We start from the raw sequence: 21,464 nt of genomic DNA on the forward strand, positions 1-21,464 counted from the left end.
TACAATACAAGTCTTAACTTACGGAAGCCAACCGTGTGGCTCTTAGCCTCCTCCTACTACTTCGTTATTGAGTGTGCTCGCTTTCTCCGTCACCTCCTGGTTTGAGTCCATTAGCCTGCAAAGAAAGAAATCTGTCGGGACCCCTCACATCCTAAGTCCCATGTTCCAGTGGCTCCCATCAGGACACAGACTCCCTGATGCAGGACCCAAATAGGAGAAACACTGTAATCCCAGCAGTAGTTATCCATCAGAATGCTGTCCTGTACAATGACGCTTTTAATTGATCTTAATAGTAATATAATAATTTTCCTGGATGCTTTACCTTAATTGGCCTTCAGGGATAAATAATAGAGTTAAAGTGTTTCAAATTGAATTGATCAATACATTATAAATACCAGAAATACTTATGTACACATTATTCAAAGAAATAAATTAAAAACCAATCTATGTTGTGAAGTTCACGTCTGAAAATATGTCAGTTGTATAAAAAACATTTTGCCGTTTCCGCTCACGCACGTCAGCGCGTGCGTCAGTCAGTGTTATGGTAACAACAAACGCTTGGCCCGACCGAGTCTATATAAGGCGCACAGTCACGGGGGTTCCCCTTTTGCAGTTGGACGCTGACGTTTAGAGACGCAAGCAACGACAGATGGGTAGTGAATTCCGTGTAAATTTTAATGTTTATCACCTAAATGGCCCATGTTGTTTGGAATAAATAAAGGATATATGTACGATACATCTATTGTATGTGTATTTTTGTGTTTATTGACAACGTAACTTGTCATTTTGGTCAAAGTTTAAAAATATTCCTATTTTTAAAATGGCGACTGCACCGACTGTAAACTCCCGCAGCGCTCCAGCCCTTTTCGGTAGCTGCAGCCTTAAATATTATCGCCTAAGGTTATTTATTTTAGTTCAATCTAAATCTACCGTATAGACACATGGCCATTGTTGGACTTCGCTAACGGATCATTCTGTTGCCATTAAAGTCTCGGGAGTGGAGCAGTGGTTAGCGCCGCAAGCTAAGTAGCGCCCCTGCCATGATGCTATCTGTTTCCGCTCACGCACGTCAGCGCGTGCGTCAGTCAATGTCATGGTAACAACAAACGCTTGGCCCGACCGAGTCTATATAAGGCGCACAGTCACGGGGGTTCCCCTTTTGCAGTTGGACGCTGACGTTTAGAGACGCAAGCAACGACAGATGGGTAGTGAATTCCTTGTAAATTTTAATATTTATCACTTAAATGGCCCATGTTGTTTGGAATAAATAAAGGATATATGTACGATACATCTATTGTATGTGTATTTTTGTGTTTATTGACAACGTAACTTGTCATTTTGGTCAAAGTTTAAAAATATTCCTATTTTTAAAATGGCGACTGCACCGACTGTAAACTCCCGCAGCGCTCCAGCCCTTTTCTGTAGCTGCAGCCTTAAATATTATCGCCTAAGGTTATTTATTTTAGTTCAATCTAAATCTACCGTATAGACACATGGCCATTGTTGGACTTTGCTAACGGATCATTCTGTTGCCATTAAAGTCTCGGGAGTGGAGCAGTGGTTAGCGCCGCAAGCTAAGTAGCGCCCCTGCCATGATGCTATCTGTTTCCGCTCACGCACGTCAGCGCGTGCGTCAGTCAATGTCATGGTAACAACAAACGCTTGGCCCAACCGAGTCTATATAAGGCGCGCAGTCACGGGGGTTCCCCTTTTGCAGTTGGACGCTGACGTTTAGAGACGCAAGCAAGGACAGATGGGTAGTGAATTCCGTGTAAATTTTCATGTTTATCACCTAAATGTCCTAAATTGCTTGGAATGAATAAAGGATATATGTACGATACATCTATTGTATGTGTATTTATGTGTTTATTGACAACGTAACTTGTCATTTTGGTCAAAGTTTAAAAATATTCATATTTTTAAAATGGCGACTGCACCGACTGTAAACTTCCGTAGCGCGGGAGTCCTGATTTGGAAAAATTGCTCTCAGGTGACTTGACTTTCTCTAACAAAGGTGCATCTCCTTAACCATCAACTGGCAAGTATATATATGGGTGAAGCACAACACAATGTTCTATGTCTGACAATGGTGTGCTTACACATCACAAACTCTCTACAGAGATCTCATCCCAGAAGAAGAGAGGGGTCAGAGTGGAGATCACCTGCCAAAGTATGTGATAGTTTGGGACAATGTGAGTTTTCATCACTCCAACATCATTAGGCGTCAGGGTGGAAAGTTTGTGATCACCAGACACATTAACAAATGACCCTCCTGGCTGCCATTGTCCAGTCTCTTGCAATCAAACAAAAAGTCAAACTTACATTTTACAGTAATTGTCATCAGAACTGTAGCCATAGTTGACATCAGAACCTCCCTCCAAAGTACACAGTTATATTGACAACATGACTAAGTAATTTGACTGTCCTGTTTGTAAACAATGACATAAGAACTTGACATTCTGATGGCACTGACACGTCCAATGACACAAAGACATAGTTTTGAGAGATGAACTAAAGATTTTGAGCAAGTTACAGGCTTTTGCAAGAAATCCATAGTGTTTTGCTGTCTGTACAAATTGTTTTGAGAAATGCACACACATATTTGCAAACTTGAATTCTGATCTGAGAATTGTACTAAAGCGACTGAGAAAAACTGTAAAGTGAGGTTCTGATATAAACTATGGCTAAAGTTTTGATGACAATTATTGTAATTTTTTGACAGACCATGTCATGCAATGTAGAAAAAACACCACTGCAAACAGTAACGCAAAGAGAAAAAAAATACTGTACATGTGGTGCTGTAGGAAGGTGTCCCCCCTGTCATTTCTGTATGTTGGGCCACACGTTCTCATCCACATAACAGCGAATATTTTTTTCCTTTTCTTGCGATGCAGCGTTGAAAGAATCTTCTAGAGCATCTAATTCAGCCTCTGCAGGCGTCTACTGTGATGTCATCACATGCTGCGTCCATGGCAGCCAGGAGGGTCATTTGTTTATGTGGCTGGCGATCATAAACTTTCCATCTCCATGCTGAGAAAAATTGCTCAATAGGGTTAAGGAACGCACCTGTGTTAGAGAAAGTCAAGTCACCTGAGAGCAATTTACCAATTCAGGACAGATTTAGAAAAAAAACATATAATGTAGATGTATAGAAATATGTTTGTCACATTATGACAACTTGGTCAACCATTTTGCAGTTAATGACTTACATGCGATGAACTAATGACTAGATGTTTTGAGGAGTAAGACTATTGCACAGTGAACTATATAATACATTTTGATCAACATGACATAAACAATTGACGATGTAGCAAAGAGCAGGGAATTGTACAGAATCATTTGAATGCATGTACCAAAGCAGTTTCAAGTTGTTCAAAGAAGTGAGAAGCTGCTTATATGATCTGCACAAGTGACATCATGATGTGAAGATTGAACAAATAAATTTGAGAATTTCAATCTGATCTGACAATTGTACTAAAGCGACTGAGAAAAACTGTAAGGGACGTTAGCAGTGTCCCCTGCAGGATGAGGCCTACAATCGTCCCACCTTCGGTCATGACATTTATCTGCCGGATTTTCACAATCAGTAAAATTATGCCACACACACACACACATCGAATAAATAAATGCATTTTCTCCAAACATTGTATTGGCGACAACCTGTGAAATGGACTCAGAACACAGGTATCAACCCATTTTTGGTGGTTTGACTATTCAGGGCTGGGGCTCGGCTCCGCACATTGGGCTTCTCTCTATATTAGATCGAGAAATGCGCCAATTCAACGATTTTACTCAAGAAAATGTTAGTAGTATTTTGTCATTTATTTTATTAAAATACAGATTTTACAAACACAAAAATACAGACTGTATGTTGTACCTGCTCCCACATGTCAGTGGATTAGGAGTTTCTTGGCTGACAGTAGGCAGCAGGTGAGGCTGGGCTGCATCACATCTGGCATTTGCACCATCAGCACTGGCGCACCACAGGGCTATGTCCCCTTCCCACTGCTCTTCTCCCTCTATGCTAACGACTGCACCTCAGGGAACCCGTCTGTAAAACTCCTAAAGGATGCACACGACATGACTGCAAACAGACAGGAGGTGGAGCAGCAGGTCCAGTGCTGCAGTCAGAACCAGCTACAGTTCATCATGCTCTAGATGGTGGAGATGATAGTGGACTTTCCGGAGGAACTGTCTGCCCCCCTCCCCTTTCTAGGTTTCTTGGATCCACAGTGTCACATGACCAGAAGTGGGACCCCCACAAAAAATCCCAGCAGAGGCTGTACTTCCTGAGCTAGCTCAGGAAGTTCAACATGTCCCAGGAGCTGCTGACAATGTTCTATACTGCCACCATCCAGTCTGTCCTCTGCAACTCTATCACTGTGTGGTCCGGTCAGCAGAGAAGATCATTGGGATTGAACCTCCACACAAACTGTTTTAACTCCTCCCCTCTGGCAGGTGCTACAGAGCTGCACCCACCAGAACCATCAGCCTCTTCCCCCAGGCTTTGTCTGAGATGAACTCTCCAATCACAGAACAATGAGTGTAACAACCCCATGTGATATAGTGTGCTGTATATTATGTAAATGATTGTAATAAATGTGTAAATAATGCATGTTTCCTCCTTGAACCGCTGCCTTATTGTGGTGGAGGAGTTTGTGTACCCGAATGACCCCGGGAGCTATGTTGTCGGGGGCTAAATGCCCCTGGTAGGGTCTCCCAAGGCAAACAGGTCCTGGGCGACGGGCCAGACTAAGAGCGGTTCACAAACCCCCTATGAAAGGCAGACGACCAGGGCCAGAGACGTCGCCCGATGTGGCGCAGCTGTGGCTGTGGCTGTGGTTGGGGCTCGTATGCGAGCGCCTAGTGGCCGGGTACAGCCCGAAAGAGCAACGTGAGGTCGTCCTCAAGTGGACCCACCATCTGCAGGAGGAACCGTAGGGGGCCGGTGCAAAGTGGATTTGGCAGCAGTCGAAGGCGGGAGCCTAGGTGACCCAATCCCTGGATAACCAATCTGGCTATTGGGACATGGAATGTCACGTCACTGGGTGGAAAGGAGCCTGAGCTTGTGCAGGAGGTCGAGCGGTACCGGCTAGAAATGGTCAGGCTCACCTCCACACACAGCCTGGGCTCTGGAACCCAACTCTTTGAGAGGGGCTGGACCCTCTTCTACTCTGGAGTTGCCTGCAGTGAGAGGCGGCGGGCTGGTGTGGGCTTGCTTATAGCTCCCCAGCTTAGTCGCCATGTGTTGGAGTTTTCCTTGGTGGACGAGAGGGTCGCTTCCCTGCGCCTTCGGGTGGGGGATAGGTCACTCACTGACATTTGTGCTTACGGGCCAAATGGTAGTGTGGAGTACCGTTTTCGACACTGGGTGAAGAGAGGGGCTGAGCTGTCAACTGATCACCACCTGGTGGTCAGTAGGATCCGCTGGCAGGGAAGGAGGCTGGAACGACTTGGCAGGCCCAAACGTATTGTGAGGGTCTGTTGGGAACGCCTGGCTGAACCCTCTGTCAGACGGACCTTTAACTCACACCTCTGGGAGAGCTTCGACCAGATTCCGAGGGAGGTTGGAGACATAGACTTCGAGTGGACCATGTTCTCCATCGTCAACGCGGCCGTTCGGAGCTGTGGACACAAGGTCTCTGGATCCTGTCATGGTGGTAATCCCCAAACCCGCTGGTGGATGCCGGAGGTAAGGGATGCCATCAAGCTGAAGAAGGAGTCCTACCAGGTATGGTTGACCTGTGGGACTCCTGAGGTAGCTGATGGGTACCGGCAGGCCAAGTGTGCTGCAGCCCGTGCCGTTGCGGAGGCAAAAACTCGGGCCTGGGAGGAGTTCGGGGAAGCCATGGAGGAGGACTATCGCTTGGCCTCAAAGAGATTCTGGCAAACCGTTCGGCGCCTCAGGAGGGGGAAGCAGTTCTTTACCAACTCTGTTTTCAGTGGAGGTGGGGAGCTGTTGACCTCAACTGGGGATGTTATTGGACGGTGGAAGGAGTACTTTGAGGATCTCCTTAACCCCTTCGACATGCCTTCTGCTGAGGAAGCAGAGGCAGGGGACTCAGAGGCGGACTCGCCCATCCCCCAGGCTGAGGTCACTGAGGTAGTTAGTAAGCTCCTCGGTGGCCGAGCAGCGGGGGTGGATGAGATCCGTCCTGAGTACCTCAAGTCTCTGGATGTTGTGGGGCTGTCTTGGGTGACACGCCTCTGCAACGTCGCGTGGATGAGGAGGACAGTTCCTCTGGACTGGACAACTGGGGTGGTTGTCCCTCTTCACAAAAAGGGGGACAGGAGAATGTGTTCCAACTATAGGGGGATCAGACTTCTCAGCCTCCCTGAGAAAGTCTATGCCAGGGTACCGGAGAGGAGAATTCGGCCGATAGTCGAACCTCGGATACAGGAGGAACAATGTGGTTTTCGGCCTGGTCGTGGAACGCTGGACCAGCTTTATACCCTCAGCAGGGTGCTTGAGGGTTTGTGGGAGTTTGCCCAACCAGTCTACATGTGCTTTGTGGACCTGGAGAAGGCATTCGACCGCGTCCCTCGTGACATCCTGTGGGGGATCCTCCGGGAGTATGGAGTCCAGGGCTCTTTGCTAAGGGCTGTTCGGTCTCTGTACAACCGGAGCAGGAGCTTGGTTTGCATTGCCAGCAATAAGTCAGACCTGTTCCCGGTGCATGTTGGACTTCGGCAGGGCTGCCCTCACCGGTTCTGTTCATTATTTTTATGGACAGAATTTGATATGCGCAGCCAGGGGCCGGAGGGGGTCTGGTTTGGGGACCACAGGATAGCATCTCTGCTTTTTGCAGATGATGTTGTCCTGTTGGCTTCATCAGGCCAGGACCTCCAGCGTGCGCTGGTGCGGTTTGCAGCTGATTGTGAAGCGGCTGGGATGAGAATCAGTTCCTCCAAATCTGAGGCCATGGTTCTAGACCGGAAAAAGGTGGTTTGCTCTCTCCAGGTTGGAGGACAGTTCCTGCCCCAAGTGGAGGAGTTTAAATATCTTGGGGTCTTGTTCACGAGTGAGGGAAGGAAGGAGCGTGAGTTTGACAGACGGATCGGTTGCGTGGCTGCAGTAATGCGGTCGGTGCATTGGTCCGTCGTGGTGAAGAGGGAGCTGAGCCGAAAGACTCTCAATTTACCGGTCAATCTACGTTCCTACCCTCACCTATGGTCATGAGCTTTGGGTCATGACCGAAAGGGCAAGGTCACGCATACAAGCGGCTGAAATGAGCTTCCTCCACAGGGTGGCTGGGCGCTCACTTAGAGATAAGGTGAGGAGCTCTGTCACCCGGGAGGAGCTCGGAGTAGAGTCGCTGCTCCTCCACATCGAGAGGAGCCAGTTGAGGTGGCTCGGGCATCTGGTTCGGACGCCTCCCTGGGAAGGTGTTCTGGGCATGTCCCACCGGTAGGAGGCCCAGAGGAAGACCCAGGACTCGTTGGAGAGACTACGTCCCTCGGCTGGTCTGGAAACGTCTTGGCATCTCACCGGAAGAGCTGGAGGAAGTGTCTGGGGAGAGGGAAGTCTGGAACTCTCTGCTCAGACTGCTGCCCCTGCGACCTGGCCCCGGATAAGCGGATGAAAATGGCTGGATGGATGGATGGATAATGCATGTTTCATGCTACTAGAGAGTACGAAAAGACAGTCCGATCCCTTGCTTGTCCTGTGCAAACTTGGCGAATAAAGCTGATTCTGATTCTGTATGAGTACATCAATAAAGCTTCTATCCTGTTAGTACAGTGGTCCAAAAGTAAAACTGGTAAAAGAAAACTATTTGCATTGACACTGATATCTGAGATTTGACCTTAGCCCACTAAGTAAGTTTTCTTGCCCTTGTGGCCAGAAAGTTTTCCTTGAATTGTCCTTTTTTCTTAATTGTCCTTGCTTTCTGTTGAAAGAACTGTTTTAATTCCAACCTTATATTGCTTCCTTCCCATTGGACCACAGGAAGTTTAACAAATGTAGACAGATTGATGCAGTATAAGGATAAGCATAAGCGTACATACAGTACAGTAATACATTTAGATAAGATACGTTTTTACTGAACTTACTGTAGGTTAGATTGAATCATAATATAGTAGCGAAGTTAAGAAGCTCTGATAGAACATTACAGTACCTGATGAAAACTCATTCCTCATCCCTCCCTCAGAAAAAGAAACTTCACTTGGATCAGATCATAGACTGTTTTGGTTGTTATCCCAGGACTTAAGCCAGTATGTGACTTACTGAACAGGAAGAACTTTAATAAACTTATAGTTCTTAAGTGTATTTTATTGCTAATTAATATTTTTTGAGACATTGCCTCTATTTGAGGTTCTGAAGTAGACAGAGCACGACAGTACATTCAGTGATTTGCCTCTAATAGTCAACCAGTAACAAGGGAAGAGAGAAATTCAGAAAACATGCCAAAATTCAACTCACTTGTAATTAATAAATGTAAGTATTTATAGTTATATATTTATAGTATATAGTAATTCTTGCATTTTATGAAAAATGTCTTTTTTCTAAAAGTCCCACATTCAAATGCTAATCATCACAATGACAAGTCAGCTGGTTTGCTGTTGGACCCTCTGCATTTTCTAGAAGTTAGAGGTGAGGTCCTGTGAAAGAAGAAAACAATGTTGATTTATTCCTTACAGGTCTCCTTCCATTTGATCAAATTTCAATATATTTTTGGACAAATCAAATCAAACCAGAATAAGCCAACATTTTCCTTAATCTAGAAATGAAATTGTGCTTTAGTCATGGAGGTGTGATTTTTCACTCAAGTGTAAATAGCACACGTTGTAATGGTGCCTAGGTGATGCAGCTTGTATACATTTATAGACCATCAAAGACCAAGGTACAGAACCAGTGGAGTGTCACACCCAACTTACCCTAAGTATTAGAATGCAATAACCTGGACTTACTGTAAGTGAAGACATTTGCTTGGACAGTATTAACATGTGTATATCAAAGGCAAAGGATTCGGTTCTCTCGTGCTGGTCACAGCAAAGTCCTGCTTACTTTAGCAAATAGAGAGCCATCATTTGCCAGCAGATGCTATTTTGAAACGAGTACAGTACAGAAGGTGTTGATTCATGAGAAACATCAGTATAACAGTTGTCTCATCATCAGAAAAAAAAAACTTGTACTGGAGTGTTTCCTTTTCTCCAGCAGATAGCAGTAAAGCGTCACTCACTGATTACAGTGCAGCACAACAGAGCAGCTTAGCATGTGCTCAGGCTCAGCTGACCTTAACAAGCCCACATCTACATCCACAGCATGTGTTATTACAACACATAATGGAACAAAGGCATCTCAGAGTAGCTCCAGCCAGATACAACAGATGTGATGGAAGCAAAAACACATACCTGTACATTGTGGGGGTTGATTACTCCACTTGTTTCCCTCACAGACTAGTGCAGCGGCACCCTTTAATTTGAAACCATGGTAACAGGAGTACAGAGCAACCAGTTTGCCAGATGAGGACGACAATATGAAATCCCCGTTGTGGATATTTGCTGGAGATGGACATAGTTCTAGGTCTGGAATGATGTGGTGAAAGTTTTTTTAAGGCAAATGTATAAAAGAGCAATAAAATGCAAAACATGGTGAATTATGTTTTTACATGCAAATCTTGCCTACCTTGGCTATTCTCCTCCCTCCAAGCTTCCAAGTCCATCGATGGTATCCGATCACAAGAGACGTAATCAGAGGGGTACTCCCCATATTTGAAGGAATCTCTGGGCACTTCCCTTATGTCGGTGTTGTCACAAATAACACGAGAAACAGAACCTTTCAAAAGCTCAGTCTTCTGCTGCTGGGTGAACACAGTCTCAGCTTCCCACCAAAACCTGAAAGATAGCATTAGTTAAATGAACCTGTTTTCATTCTTTATACATGCATTTATTGTAATCAAACAACTCTGAAGTTACCGATCTCCATCACGAAGCGCCTTCATCTGCCTTCCAATCAGACAAGCAAAGAGAGGCCCAGTTCTGGAGCCTGGCATCGGGTTTTCCACCAGACCTCCGAGCCACACATCAATATTGTCAGGATGTTTGTATACGTTTAGTATCTTCCCAGCAACCTCGGCGTCTCCCACAACCTCTTCGAGGTCCTCTAATGTCTTAACGTTCCTCAGTCCACAGAACGTTCTCCAACTGTTGTATCCTGAGAAGAAGTTGTAGCACAGACTAAATGTCCAGATTTGTTTTCGCATGTTGATGAATCACATGTTGTCGGCTGATACTGCTCCAGCTCAGACACTATGCTAAGGCAACAATGTACAACAGATTCATACACAACCAGACTGTAACCACCTCCATGTGCTGTGGGAAGGTCGTTTTCTTTTCACACGATGATTGTGAGGATACAGTAACAATTTGCGAGGGCCTACTGTACCTGGGAGGGCATGGTCCCTCCCTCGCTGCAGATTCAGGGAGGCCAGGTCCACATAGTGCGGTACGTTCAGGACGACCAGTCTCTCTGTTACCTCCTCTACTACCAGCATGTCCGCACTAATGGCTGCTGCCGCAGTTCCAATTACACCTCTCAGGGTTGGTTCTATTCCACCTTGACACAAAACAGTATTTTTTAAACCCTTTCGCAATCAATAAAAACACACCTGCAGCATTTGTTTTTTTTTCTGTAGGGTGATGGAAAAAGGTAACCTGAAAAAAGCATGTTACGCAAAAGAAAATGTGCTTATTTAACCAACCCAGGCTGTCCATGAAAGCAGAAAGCAAATAGACAATAATAGGATAACATGCAGCATATGGTCGGTGGAAACCCGTCTCCCTTGATGGAAGCCTTTATTGATGCTGCTCAGGTTTGTAGTGTACATCACTCTTAAGCTTGGATTTGCTTCTTCCCCTGGGCTCGCTGCTTTCCAAACAATTTCATTCCAGTAAATAGAATGAATGGATTGTAGACGATGAATACGCTGTTTATCACGACAACACATGGTTTCAAAAAAATGAAACCACAGAGGTACAGTAGGTTTACTGAGGCCCAGGTGAAGACTTCACTCAGTGCAGGTCAGCTAAACACAGTAGCGCTGCATGCTGTATAATGTTACCTTTCAGTATCTCTTAATGTTGACAATTAAAAGATGAGAAAATACACTTTTGTCATATGTGACGATACATTTACATACAGTTTCCTCCTATAAACAGGTCCCTGCAGCCTGATGGATGCGATGAACCTCCTGTGACTGGGACCATTGTAAATACTGTAATCATGTATAGAACTGTAGGCACGTCACCATCATACACTTTGCACCAGGCAGTAGTTAAACATATGCTGTTGACTGGTTTAAAGTAAAGGAAGTGGAATCATTTGCAGGTAACAGAGACGCTGACACAGAGCCTTTGTGCTGAATCTGACCCAAATAGAATATTGTTTGTTTCCTAGGTGTTCAGCGCTTTCAGGCGACGTTGTTAGTTCATAAGTGTGTGCTGACCTTCTTTGACTAGTCTCCACGGACTGAAGAAAGTGTGGTGTAGTCTCAGGTGGGGGAAGTGCTCGTGTTCCTGGAAGCTCGCGTTCAGCCTCCTGAGGACCGGGGAGATGGTGGCATGGCCGAATCTGAATGCAGCGGTGGCAAAGACGTTGGAGGCTGCGGGGTTCACAGTTGGATCGTATCCCCTATAGGCGCCAATGTGCTGTTCAAAGGAGGCCGGGCCAATAACTTTTGGAATGTAATCTCTCATGGTTATGATCTGGGAATGAAAGAAAGAACAAAAGAACATGATCAGAAAAAACAAGGTATTACATCACTTTAAATACAAATGTCACTGCAACAGATAACCACAACATATAGCATTTACAATAAATGCATGAATCAGAGAGGAACTCACAAAGTGTTTCTGCGCTTGGACACATAACTACACATTGGTTTCCTTGTAAAAGCACAGTCTATATATAATATCTATCCCTGGATTATTAGGGTACAGAGTCTACAGTTTGTGTTGGGATTTAGTGAGCAGGCTAATGAAAATGAGTGTAAGATCCAGACTACTACTACTAGACCATCTGTCACAACGGGTCTGTTCGGTCCGGTAGACTGATATTTACCTTGACTTAGAGGGGATCTGATTATTCAGGCCCATAGAGTGTGCTTAGATCCCATTTGACATGAAGCATTTAGCTTTCAGGACACAGTGATTATCCTGACAAAGACACGACCTAAAGCACATTACCATATTATACCATATTTACTAATGTGCAAGTGGACATATTCCTATAAAACCCACCTCAAATCAAACCCACACCCTGATAATCAGCAGCCCTGTTGTCACACAGTGACATCGTTTAGACCACCGGGAGGTTTTCACCTTCACCTTAATAAAGTCCTGCTGCTTTTCTTTTCTTTAGATGTAAATCCTTCCTGTCTTTTCCGGTTTGTGCCCCCGTCACAAGTGCAAATGCCTTCAGCAGCCGACATGCTGGAACATCACCTTCAATTTGTCTGTGTGAGCAGCGACCATCAGGTCTGGCTCCACTGACTGTAACAACAGACTCCACTCAATCCAAATCCTACCAGTAACGTCACAACAGCTTTATCTAGTCTTCAGTATTCCGTTCCTATCAAAACCAAAGCGTCAGGCAGCTTCCACTGTGGTGGAGCAACAGAAACAGAAACAGGCCTCAACTTCTTTTTGACATTGTTGTTTGTTCAGGTTTTAGGGATCAGGACTTTTGTCTGGTGTAAAATCAATAAGATTAAGTAGAAAATGTTCCTCTTGAGCATTACGTTGGGGAGCATTTAGTCCATTTTAATTAGATTTGGCTCTGTATCTTTTAAACTCCTGCCTCAGATGGTGATAGATTCTAACCCTGCACTCATTGTCTGGTCAGTCTTAGGATTGACAATGCTGAAGATTGGTTCTTTACCACTGGCTACTACTGTAGCTACTAAACCTTTATAGAAGCTCACGCCTCCATCCAGACTCACTAAATAATTATCGACCCGTGTCTAATCTCCAAACTTTACTTTACAAATGCAACAGTAATCTCTTTGCAGACTCTTCGGTCCTGTCACTCTGCTGAAACTGCACTTAGCAAAGTGGTAAACAATCTCCTGCTAAATATAGAATCCTATTCCACCTCTGTACTTCTTCTACTGGACCTCAGTGTGTCTGTCGAGTACAAAGGTCATTGTATAATCCTAGAGCAACTTGAAAAATAAGTGCAGTGTCTCCATAAGCCTCTTGCTGTGCAGGGACTGTCCTCCTTAAAAAAAACACGTCCACAGTGTCTGATATTAAAGAAAGAGTCCAAGTTCAGTTCTTGGCCTTCATGTCTTCTGTCATCATTCACCTACTGTAGTGGCCAAAACATTTAATCCATAATGGAATTAATTTCCATTTTAATGTGGATGATACGCAGCTTTATGTTCCTGTCAAGGCAGATGATTCTTTTCATATTACTAAATTCGAGTCCTGCTTGTCTGGATGTCAGAATCCTTCCGTCTTATGAATTCAGATGAAACCTGAGTCTGAGTCACAAAGCTTCTACCAAACGAACTGACCACATTCCACCATCTTCCCTTCGAGGTGTAGTGTTTAAAATACGGGGCTCATTCATGTCCCAGGTGTCTTGGCCATGGCTCACGGCCTTTTCCTTCTACAGCTCCTTCCTCTGGGGCACCCTCCTTAATGCAGTCAGGTCTTTAAATGTAATTACTGCATATAATGGATTTTAATCTGAATACATTTATTTAAGCCTGTATTTAAAGTCTAGTTTACTTAGTTCTACCTATAGGTTTAGGGTGTGTTGTCTGTGAATCACTGTGATTATGTCAATAAGTACACAGCTTCCCCCCTTTCCTTCCTTCTCTTGCCTCCTCTCTGTGCAGTTTATTCAGGTCTTCATCATGGGAGTAGCATTGTTGCAGTTACTATTGACTGTGATTGAGATACAACACAGAGAGACTCCAGGCGTTACTAGCTTATCACTTTTAATTCCCGTTTCCTGCAGATAATAGGCTTTGGCTCCATGTAGCACTGGGTTATGACCATTGTATTTGTTTTTCTATTGAGCATCCCTCTAGTCCCCAAGCTTTCAATGGTCGTCCTCAAATAGTCTTTTGGAATAGAATTAGGAAAGAATGAATAGCTTTTCCTCTGCTCACCTGTCACTGGCCGTGCTGTTCATTTAGGTCCGTTTTATACATGAGAACTGATAATGTTGCACAGAATATAAGAAAAGACATGAGGTGTAACCTACAGTCCAAGCTATTATCGGAATTATTACTGTGGCAGAAGAATTGCCTGGTGCTGGGCACCACATTAAAAGCTAGCTGAGGTCCAAATCTGCTGTTCAAACTCACCTATCTTATTTTAATTTAATTTAGAAGCATTTATTATCTGTCACAGAGCCAGTGTGGGGCGTCTTGCTCAAGGACACACCTGGCGACAGTGACTGGGAACACTCTGCATACTGGGCCAGTGCTCTACCCACTGGGCGACCAGTTGTCATGCCATGGATCATTCAATGACCCGAATTTAGTTGCTTCACAACTCATCCTTCATATCAGTTTGTTGTGTTTGTAATAGCATGCAATTCCAATATTTAGACATCTGGCTTCTGTGGTTAATACATTCAAGCCACTCATTATAGCTTGACACAGATGTGTCTAACAACGATGCCCTTGGTTCGTACACAACTGTGAGTCATGCCAGTGTTACCTCCATGATTTCTCATTATTATCAGTTCTTTGTCACACAAACAGCTTCTATGCTGCTGTAAAACTGTCATATGTGTTAGTTTTGTCAGTTTGAATCTTTTAGTTTGTTAGTTAGTAAGGGAATTAAAGCATGGACCTGCAACATGATCCAAAAAGGTGCTGCTGAACATAACTGATGTCAGTGGGAGGTGACACAGTGGCCACAGAAGGAAGCTGTTGCTGCTGCAATAAAGACACCTATACATTATTTATACGCCCTTCTCTACAGTTTCCTTTCCGTTTACAGCTTTTCAAGTAAAACCTGAGTAAAAGTTTTCAAGGTTATATTTATAATTCATTTCAGAGCCTCCTGTAATGATCTCAGATATGAACACAGGGCCAGATAAGGAAACCATAGATACGTGCAGCTTTTACCTTCCTACTGACATGTCACCACGGTGCAGTTCTACACTGGCTGTAACAGGACGTGCAGTGGGACTGACACAGCTTCAGCTGGTGGTCACATACTGTACCTGATGCAGAGCGCCAATAATCTTGCGGGTTTCTTGGTACACAGTCTCTGGGCTCCAGTGGTGATTCATATGTTTCAGTGCCTCTGCAATGCGATTGTGTTCCCTCAGCCACAGTGTATGTAATGCAGTCAAGGTCATGACCTCGTTGACCCGGCTGTCCCCGGCCCTGAAGCACTCCACTCTGCCCCCCCGCGGGTCCTGCTGGCAGGACGACGGCGCAGCGGCTACAAACGGAAGGTAGGCTCTTCCTTTGGAGTCCTCAAAGTGCTCGTTCACAGCCAGTTTGCCATTTAGGCCGGAGAGGTTGCGAAGGGCGCGTTCCAGCTTGGGCGTGTGGCCATACACGACGGAGGCGTCTATGAAGGAGGTGATGGCGTTCATCTGCTGCTGCTGCAGAGCTTGTCCAATGTCGGAGGCCAAATGGATGGAGCAGGCTGGGGCGGAGCGATAAAAGGCCATGCAGCCTTGTGGACCAGAGAGCATGTCATCTGTCTGTAGGGAGGAACACAACATGAATGAATAGGAATTTTCTCCAAAATGTAGAACGTGTTATTTAATATCCAAGCATGGAGTCAGTGAGCAGTCACGATACAGGTAAGCGAAACGTGTTCAGCTCACCTCTATGGGGAAGCACGGATGCACATTTTCACACGTGTTCAAACAGTCCACGCCGGACTCGAACGCAGCACTGGCAGCGCTTTGGGGGGTAAAGGTCATATCATGGTCGATGTACTGACCCCAGTCCACCAGCAGCTGAGAATAGACGTCCTCGCTCCGTTTTGAAGTGCTCCGCAGTATTTGCTTGCTGACGTCTCGCGGCTGTGGACACAGCGTGTGCAACCTTCTTACAGTTTGCACTCACGGGACTTGTTATTCATCAGTGTTTTTAGCAAGAGTGAAGAAAGGCAGTCAGCGGTTATGATGGATGATTGTGTGAACTAGTTCCTCCCTGAATTCATTAAGTTATCTTATAAATAGATAAATAGCTTATGTTCACACAAGTGTCTTTTCTTTCATATGCAGATTTTGGCAACAGATTAAAAAAATATTTATTTGATGCATTGAGGATATAAAACATTCAACATATTATTAATGTGACCCTTTTATAAAAAGTGGAACTGTTAGCATCAAAGCATATTAATTATCTGAAACACTTCAGTAAATTAAACTGTATCTCATTATATGCAGCTAAACTTCAGGCAGGTACAGCTAAGTCCCATTTGATGAATTTGTGTGTGTGTGTGTGTGTGTGTGTGTGTGTGTGTGTGTGTGTGTGTGTGTGTGTGCGTGCGTGCGTGCGTGTGTTTTGTACATTACCAGTGGAAGTTGGACTCCATTATGGAGCAGTCCTCGGTTCCACCCCTTGGGTTCTCTCTCCCCGTCTTCGTATTCAGCTGGAAGCCATCTGACCAGGGGAGTGTTGGCTGCTCCCCAGAGAGGATTTTGCCTGACAAAAAGAATCATGAAGCGTGTCCAGAAATACTGCAATGCATAACGCTCTACAGTGAGCCATTGCTGAATTGAACCACATTTGCTTTTCTCCACACAATGATGAATTAGAGCATTCTAACCTGCATCAAATAATATGTCTGTTACTCTATTGTATTACTGTACTAATACTACTGCAGTGCTGAGTCAGCATCTGGGTGCATGAACATGAATAACAGCATGATCCCTGTTGGTGACACTACCTGTTATTGCAGAGGCCGCTTATAGAGCGGTATTTGTTGAGATGACTGTGTTGACAGACGGCTGGATGTGTTGAAGGAAGACACTGGGAGAGCTCCGCAACCAGCTCCACATCCTCCCACGACAACAGCTCTAGAGCAACGACGTGGTGAAACAGAGCTCATTAAAGTTAAACAGAAAATAAGCGTGGCATCCTGAGAGATATTTAACACACAACACAACAAGACGGGGACACGGCAATTAAAAACATTCTTCATGACGATTTGTCCAACTGCCAACCTCAGGTTTGCTCTGTGTGAGATCTCCAAGATGAAGGAGCCAGAAATCAATAGTACCTGGTGTTGTGACGTCCCTTTTATGCAGTCGTTTCGCTCTGGTCTTGAGAACTTGCAGTGTTGTTTGAAAAACTTCTGCCGCTCTGGAACTCTCTGTGGTCTCGCTCTCAGTTTGCCGAGGAAAAGTAAACACGCGCATGGAGGACGAGGATGAGCTCCGTCTGTGCAGGTAAATAGATAGTGGGCGGATTGTGAGTTAAAACAGTCCAATGGTTGGTCCATTCGTTTTCATATCAATATTTTCATAAACTTTCATTTATTACCTTCGTCTGGAGTGAAACAAGGCTGCATTTATAATTTGAACGCTTTCTTGATATGACGAGAAAAGCAGCTCTCTGGTGGATGTAGCTGGAACATAAACAGTGTCATAACAAAGAAGCATAAAAATAGTCTGCACACTCCACATGAGATGAGACTGAGCCTACATGTAGGATGATATGATATGATATGATATGATATGATATGATATGATATGATATGATATGATATGATATGATATGATATGATATGAGATGAGATGAGATGAGATGAGATGAGATGAGATGAGATGAGATGAGATGAGATGAGGTACATGTACTGTACAGCCTTCATCTTTATTAGTACATGTGTTTTATCTGGTAAGATTAACTCAGACTAAATGTTGGACAAGTGATATTAGTGCATGACACCCCCGCTACAGACTTGTTGCTCTTGTGCATGTCCTCCCACAATAAACACACATCCAAAATGAAAACAATGGGGACTGTCCTCTATCATTCTCTTTTCTTCTTAGTTTCCTGTGAAATGAATCAAGTTCTTACTTACAGTTAAGTTGCTTGGCTTCATCGGTGGAGACACTTGGTAAAGTGTAGCAGGCCAACATTAGGAGGGAAACCACACTGAAACAATGCATGTTGATGGGCAGGACGCAGAAGAAGGGAGTCTGTGGCGTCGCTCTTTATATTCAGATGCAGCAGCGCCCATTGAAAGGTTAAGTAAACCAGCCCACACTGAAATCACTCAGAGACTTAGTGCTTCTCTCGTCCTCGGTTGAGTGACCTGACTTTTGCTTTTCATTATTTCAGTTTCTTGAGTTTTTGTTTGGCCCCAACGCTGTGTAACAATAGTAGAGAAGAGCAGAAGATGATAAAAAAACAGAACACTACTGTTTATTACAAGCATTATATAGACGATAGGATTATTTGATGAAAAGGTATGAGTTCAGTTCTTTGTCACTGATTCAATATTTATAGAAGACAGAACCAAACACGCAAAGGGTTAAATAGTTAGTTTTTAAATATTGGGTTGTGCTTGGTTCATTGACAATCACATATAGCTGAACAGAAATGTTCCAGCTTTGACAGTCGTCCTGCATGCGTGATTCAAAGTTATCATTACAGTAGGTTTATACAGACCTGCTGCCTAGTGCAAGGATTCTATTGACTCAGTAATGTGATAACAACGCGACCATGAGGCAAATTAAGGACCTCTGTGGTTGGCCTTCGGCCCCATTGAGAAAGAATATTCAGATATATTTCATATTGTGAAATTATTTTTCTCTGGATATCAACGTTTGTAAACTGTGTTAACCGAAAAGAGTCACAGTTACAATCAAAGAGTAGACAGTCACAACTGACTCACACAAACGCACACACACACACTTCAAGTACTGTTCACCTGTCAACGGGCCGTGACTCTCACTCTGACTCCACTGGACCCTGAGCGCTAACTGAAGCATTTATGAGGAACCTTGCTGCTGTGGCCTTTCTCACGGTTTGTAATCCTCCCGTCTCCGTTTGAAACTTAGAAAATTGCCTCAGGAGGACGAAGGCACAACAACGTTAACGGGACCGTGAACCCATTAAAAGACTGCTACAACTGTGTCCTTTTGTTTCACCAATTACCTCCGCAGGCTTTGACAGGAAAGTAAAGTCTGGTCCATAAATAATTACACAGATCAAGGGTTCCGGTGGTCCCACTGGTTTTAAGACAGCATATGACCTCGAAAAACTCCCACAGGTTTTATTGGTGGGCCTGAACAAACTAGTGCTTCAGGTTCATCCCACAGATGCTTGACTGGAGTTCTGGAGCATTCGGAGGCTCCTCAAACGATCCCTGAGCTCAGGGCCCAAAGGATTCCCTGCAGACATCCTGCATCTGGGAGCCTAATCGAAAATAATGACTGGGCATCTGTGTGCACCTGATAGAACAGAGAAGAATAAGATCAGCCACTGGTTGCAGCCGGTGTCTATTGAGCCTGTGGCCGATTCACCAGTTTAGCTTTGCATAAAGTTAAAGTTGGCTTGAAACAACCCCACACGCTTAAAGCTGTAAACCACAGTATCATGGTGGTTTGATACTGTACTAGCATGGATGTAAATACTAGCATGAAGAGAATTTACAGTAAACTCAACCAACTCAACTTGAGGAGCTGAGGAAACATTCAAAATCAGAGGGAATGTGCATTTTCAAATTATTACATATAATAAAATACAGTGATTTTCTCAATGTAGAGAAAAGATTTTCTTTAATACTCATAAACATACAGTAAATGTGTAACTGCAGAATAGAAACTTGGCTGTTTTACTTTTTATTAGATACCAAAAGTTGACACAATAGCATAATCATGGTACAGGTGAATCCAGGCCCAACGGCTGCTTCGGTAGGTTTGATCCATGTTAGGACTGTTCATCTCTTTGGAGGGAGTAGAATCCAGCAGCGACATATTGGACTTGTGCTATTTCCTCTTCCTCCTCACAGACGTGACAAAGAAAAGCTAAGTAAACCAGAGTGACTGGCGTCGGTGCATTTCCATGAGTGTTCATGTGTAAACGGAAAGAGTCCTGACAGTAAACCACCCTCAGATCCATCCAGTCAGTTTCAATGCACTTAGCCCATTAGCTTTCTGCTAAACACCCGAGACAAAGCCTTCGATCATAGTGTCATGGAGAGAGACTGGAAGAACTGAGTGTTCACATTTGTCTTGTCAAAAACTGAAAGAAATGCTCCTTCCATCGTCACTGCATACGATTAATTTCAGTCCTTTACAAAGATTTCTTCGTCAGTAGCTCATACAAAAATAGCAGGAACGGGACATACATGTCAACTGGCTCTGTGCATAAAATACTGCTGATTTGTCTGCGTCAGGAAGTCGTCTTAACCGTTCATGTAATTTCCAGGAAAGCTTTGACCGCACATGAACAGAGGGTCCATGGAGGCCACTTTGGCAGCGATGAACGCGTGTATACAGTGGAGGACGGCAGTCAGGTTGGCGAATTCTAGTTCCTGCCAAGAAAAGAAAAAAAACAGCATTCAAGCTCTTGTGCACTGTAGTGACTAATTCCTGAAGATTAAAAGTCATTAGGAGTTTTTTGGTTTGCACCATTGTCTGCTTTTAACAGAACGTCAAACTCATTGACGTTACCTTCATCTCTATTTGCTTGCTCTCCGCATTCTTAAAAAGGAGCTTGACCCTGGTTTTCCCGTCGTCAGAGGAGCCTTTAAGTTGGGAGAACTTATATCGCCACAGTACAATCTGAGAGAGGGAAGTGATTACAGACACGCGGCAGCGTTTTAGTAACAGGGACCTGCGTGATCACAAACAGCCATTCAATCTGAAGCGGCGCTTTGATTAAATGTTTAATTTATAACAAGAACATTAATAGTTTAGCGGCGAGGGCCGTGTTTATGCAGTGATTTATCGAACATAGCATTTACCCACCGCAGGGCTCAACTCTCACTGTAGCAAGTGTGGTCCAATCATCTTTAACCATTTCACGCCCACAGCGCTGCCACATCCAGCATGGTTGTGGCAGCAGGTCATGAAGCTACTTTACCTTCGATGCGCCTTCTGAGCAGGTGAAGCCTGAGCCGAAGTCGATGGTGAAGCACAGAACGCTGCCCTGGCTGCTGCACATGTAGCTTTTGGACTGTTGAGAAAGAATTAACCATCACTACACTGACTTTCATGTCTAGTACCGTCTTCCTGTTGAAACTGGGTCATTAAAAGCAGAATGGTTCCTGCAGGACTTCATAATTAATTCAGTATTGTTTTTATTTTTGCTAATCTCTTAATGATCAATAATACAAAATTTATTTAAACATTTAATTAAAAAATTCACATTTGCAAGTTGTGTTATCATTCAAAATGTCCACTGGTTTGGTATAAAGTTAGAGTATACATTAATATAATGAATTCATGTGAGTGGCTGTTATGTGTCGTGTCAGAAGAAGGGAAGAGAGTTGGAAAATGCGAACGTGCTGAACCACCCAGT

The 21,464-nt window shown here is 44.3% G+C and overlaps 2 protein-coding genes across 7 annotated transcripts in view; both read right to left on the bottom strand.

Annotated features, from left to right (window-relative positions):
* Positions 1-8,211: 8,211 nt before the first annotated feature.
* On the bottom strand, positions 8,212-19,545 carry tpo (thyroid peroxidase). Its single transcript, XM_029138714.3, has 12 exons — positions 17,475-19,545; positions 17,212-17,372; positions 16,879-17,008; positions 16,505-16,634; positions 15,806-16,006; positions 15,188-15,679; positions 11,448-11,706; positions 10,388-10,558; positions 9,919-10,156; positions 9,629-9,837; positions 9,355-9,528; positions 8,212-8,601 (listed from the first exon to the last, which is right to left on the bottom strand). Exons 1-12 carry the CDS (start codon positions 17,615-17,617, stop codon positions 8,588-8,590), a joined length of 2,322 nt encoding a protein of 773 aa, XP_028994547.1. The 5' UTR covers positions 17,618-19,545; the 3' UTR covers positions 8,212-8,587.
* Positions 19,546-19,698: 153 nt separating this feature from the next.
* Positions 19,699-21,464, bottom strand: part of sntg2 (syntrophin, gamma 2) — a 37,490-nt gene continuing 35,724 nt past the window's right edge. For 4 of the 6 annotated variants that reach the window (XR_008693716.1, XR_008693715.1, XR_008693718.1 and 1 more), the window contains one exon: positions 21,027-21,119. Coding sequence is in view for 2 of the 6 variants with exons in the window: in XM_055505931.1 (XP_055361906.1) it covers positions 20,347-20,475; positions 20,615-20,725; positions 21,027-21,119 (333 nt within the window). In the remaining 4 variants the exon portion in view is untranslated. Of the gene's footprint in view, positions 20,476-20,614; positions 20,726-21,026; positions 21,120-21,464 lie in introns of those variants that run through there. The other 2 variants (XM_055505931.1, XM_029138722.3) reach the window with 1 other exon arrangement.

Source organism: Betta splendens, chromosome 22, assembly GCF_900634795.4.
Source record: "Betta splendens chromosome 22, fBetSpl5.4, whole genome shotgun sequence".
Classification (NCBI taxonomy): domain Eukaryota; kingdom Metazoa; phylum Chordata; class Actinopteri; order Anabantiformes; family Osphronemidae; genus Betta; species Betta splendens.

What these genes read in the sequence shown, in the direction of transcription:
- tpo (XM_029138714.3), bottom strand. Translation starts at nt 17,617, where the DNA reads ATGTGGAGTGTGCAGACTATTTTTATGCTTCTTTGTTATGACACTGTT. An exon ending in TTGTTTCACTCCAGACGAAG is followed by an intron (nt 17,373 to 17,474) that starts GTAATAAATGAA and finishes TTACCTGCACAG; the next exon opens with ACGGAGCTCATCCTCGTCCT. An exon ending in GCGCTTCGTGATGGAGATCG is followed by an intron (nt 9,838 to 9,918) that starts GTAACTTCAGAG and finishes GCTATCTTTCAG; the next exon opens with GTTTTGGTGGGAAGCTGAGA.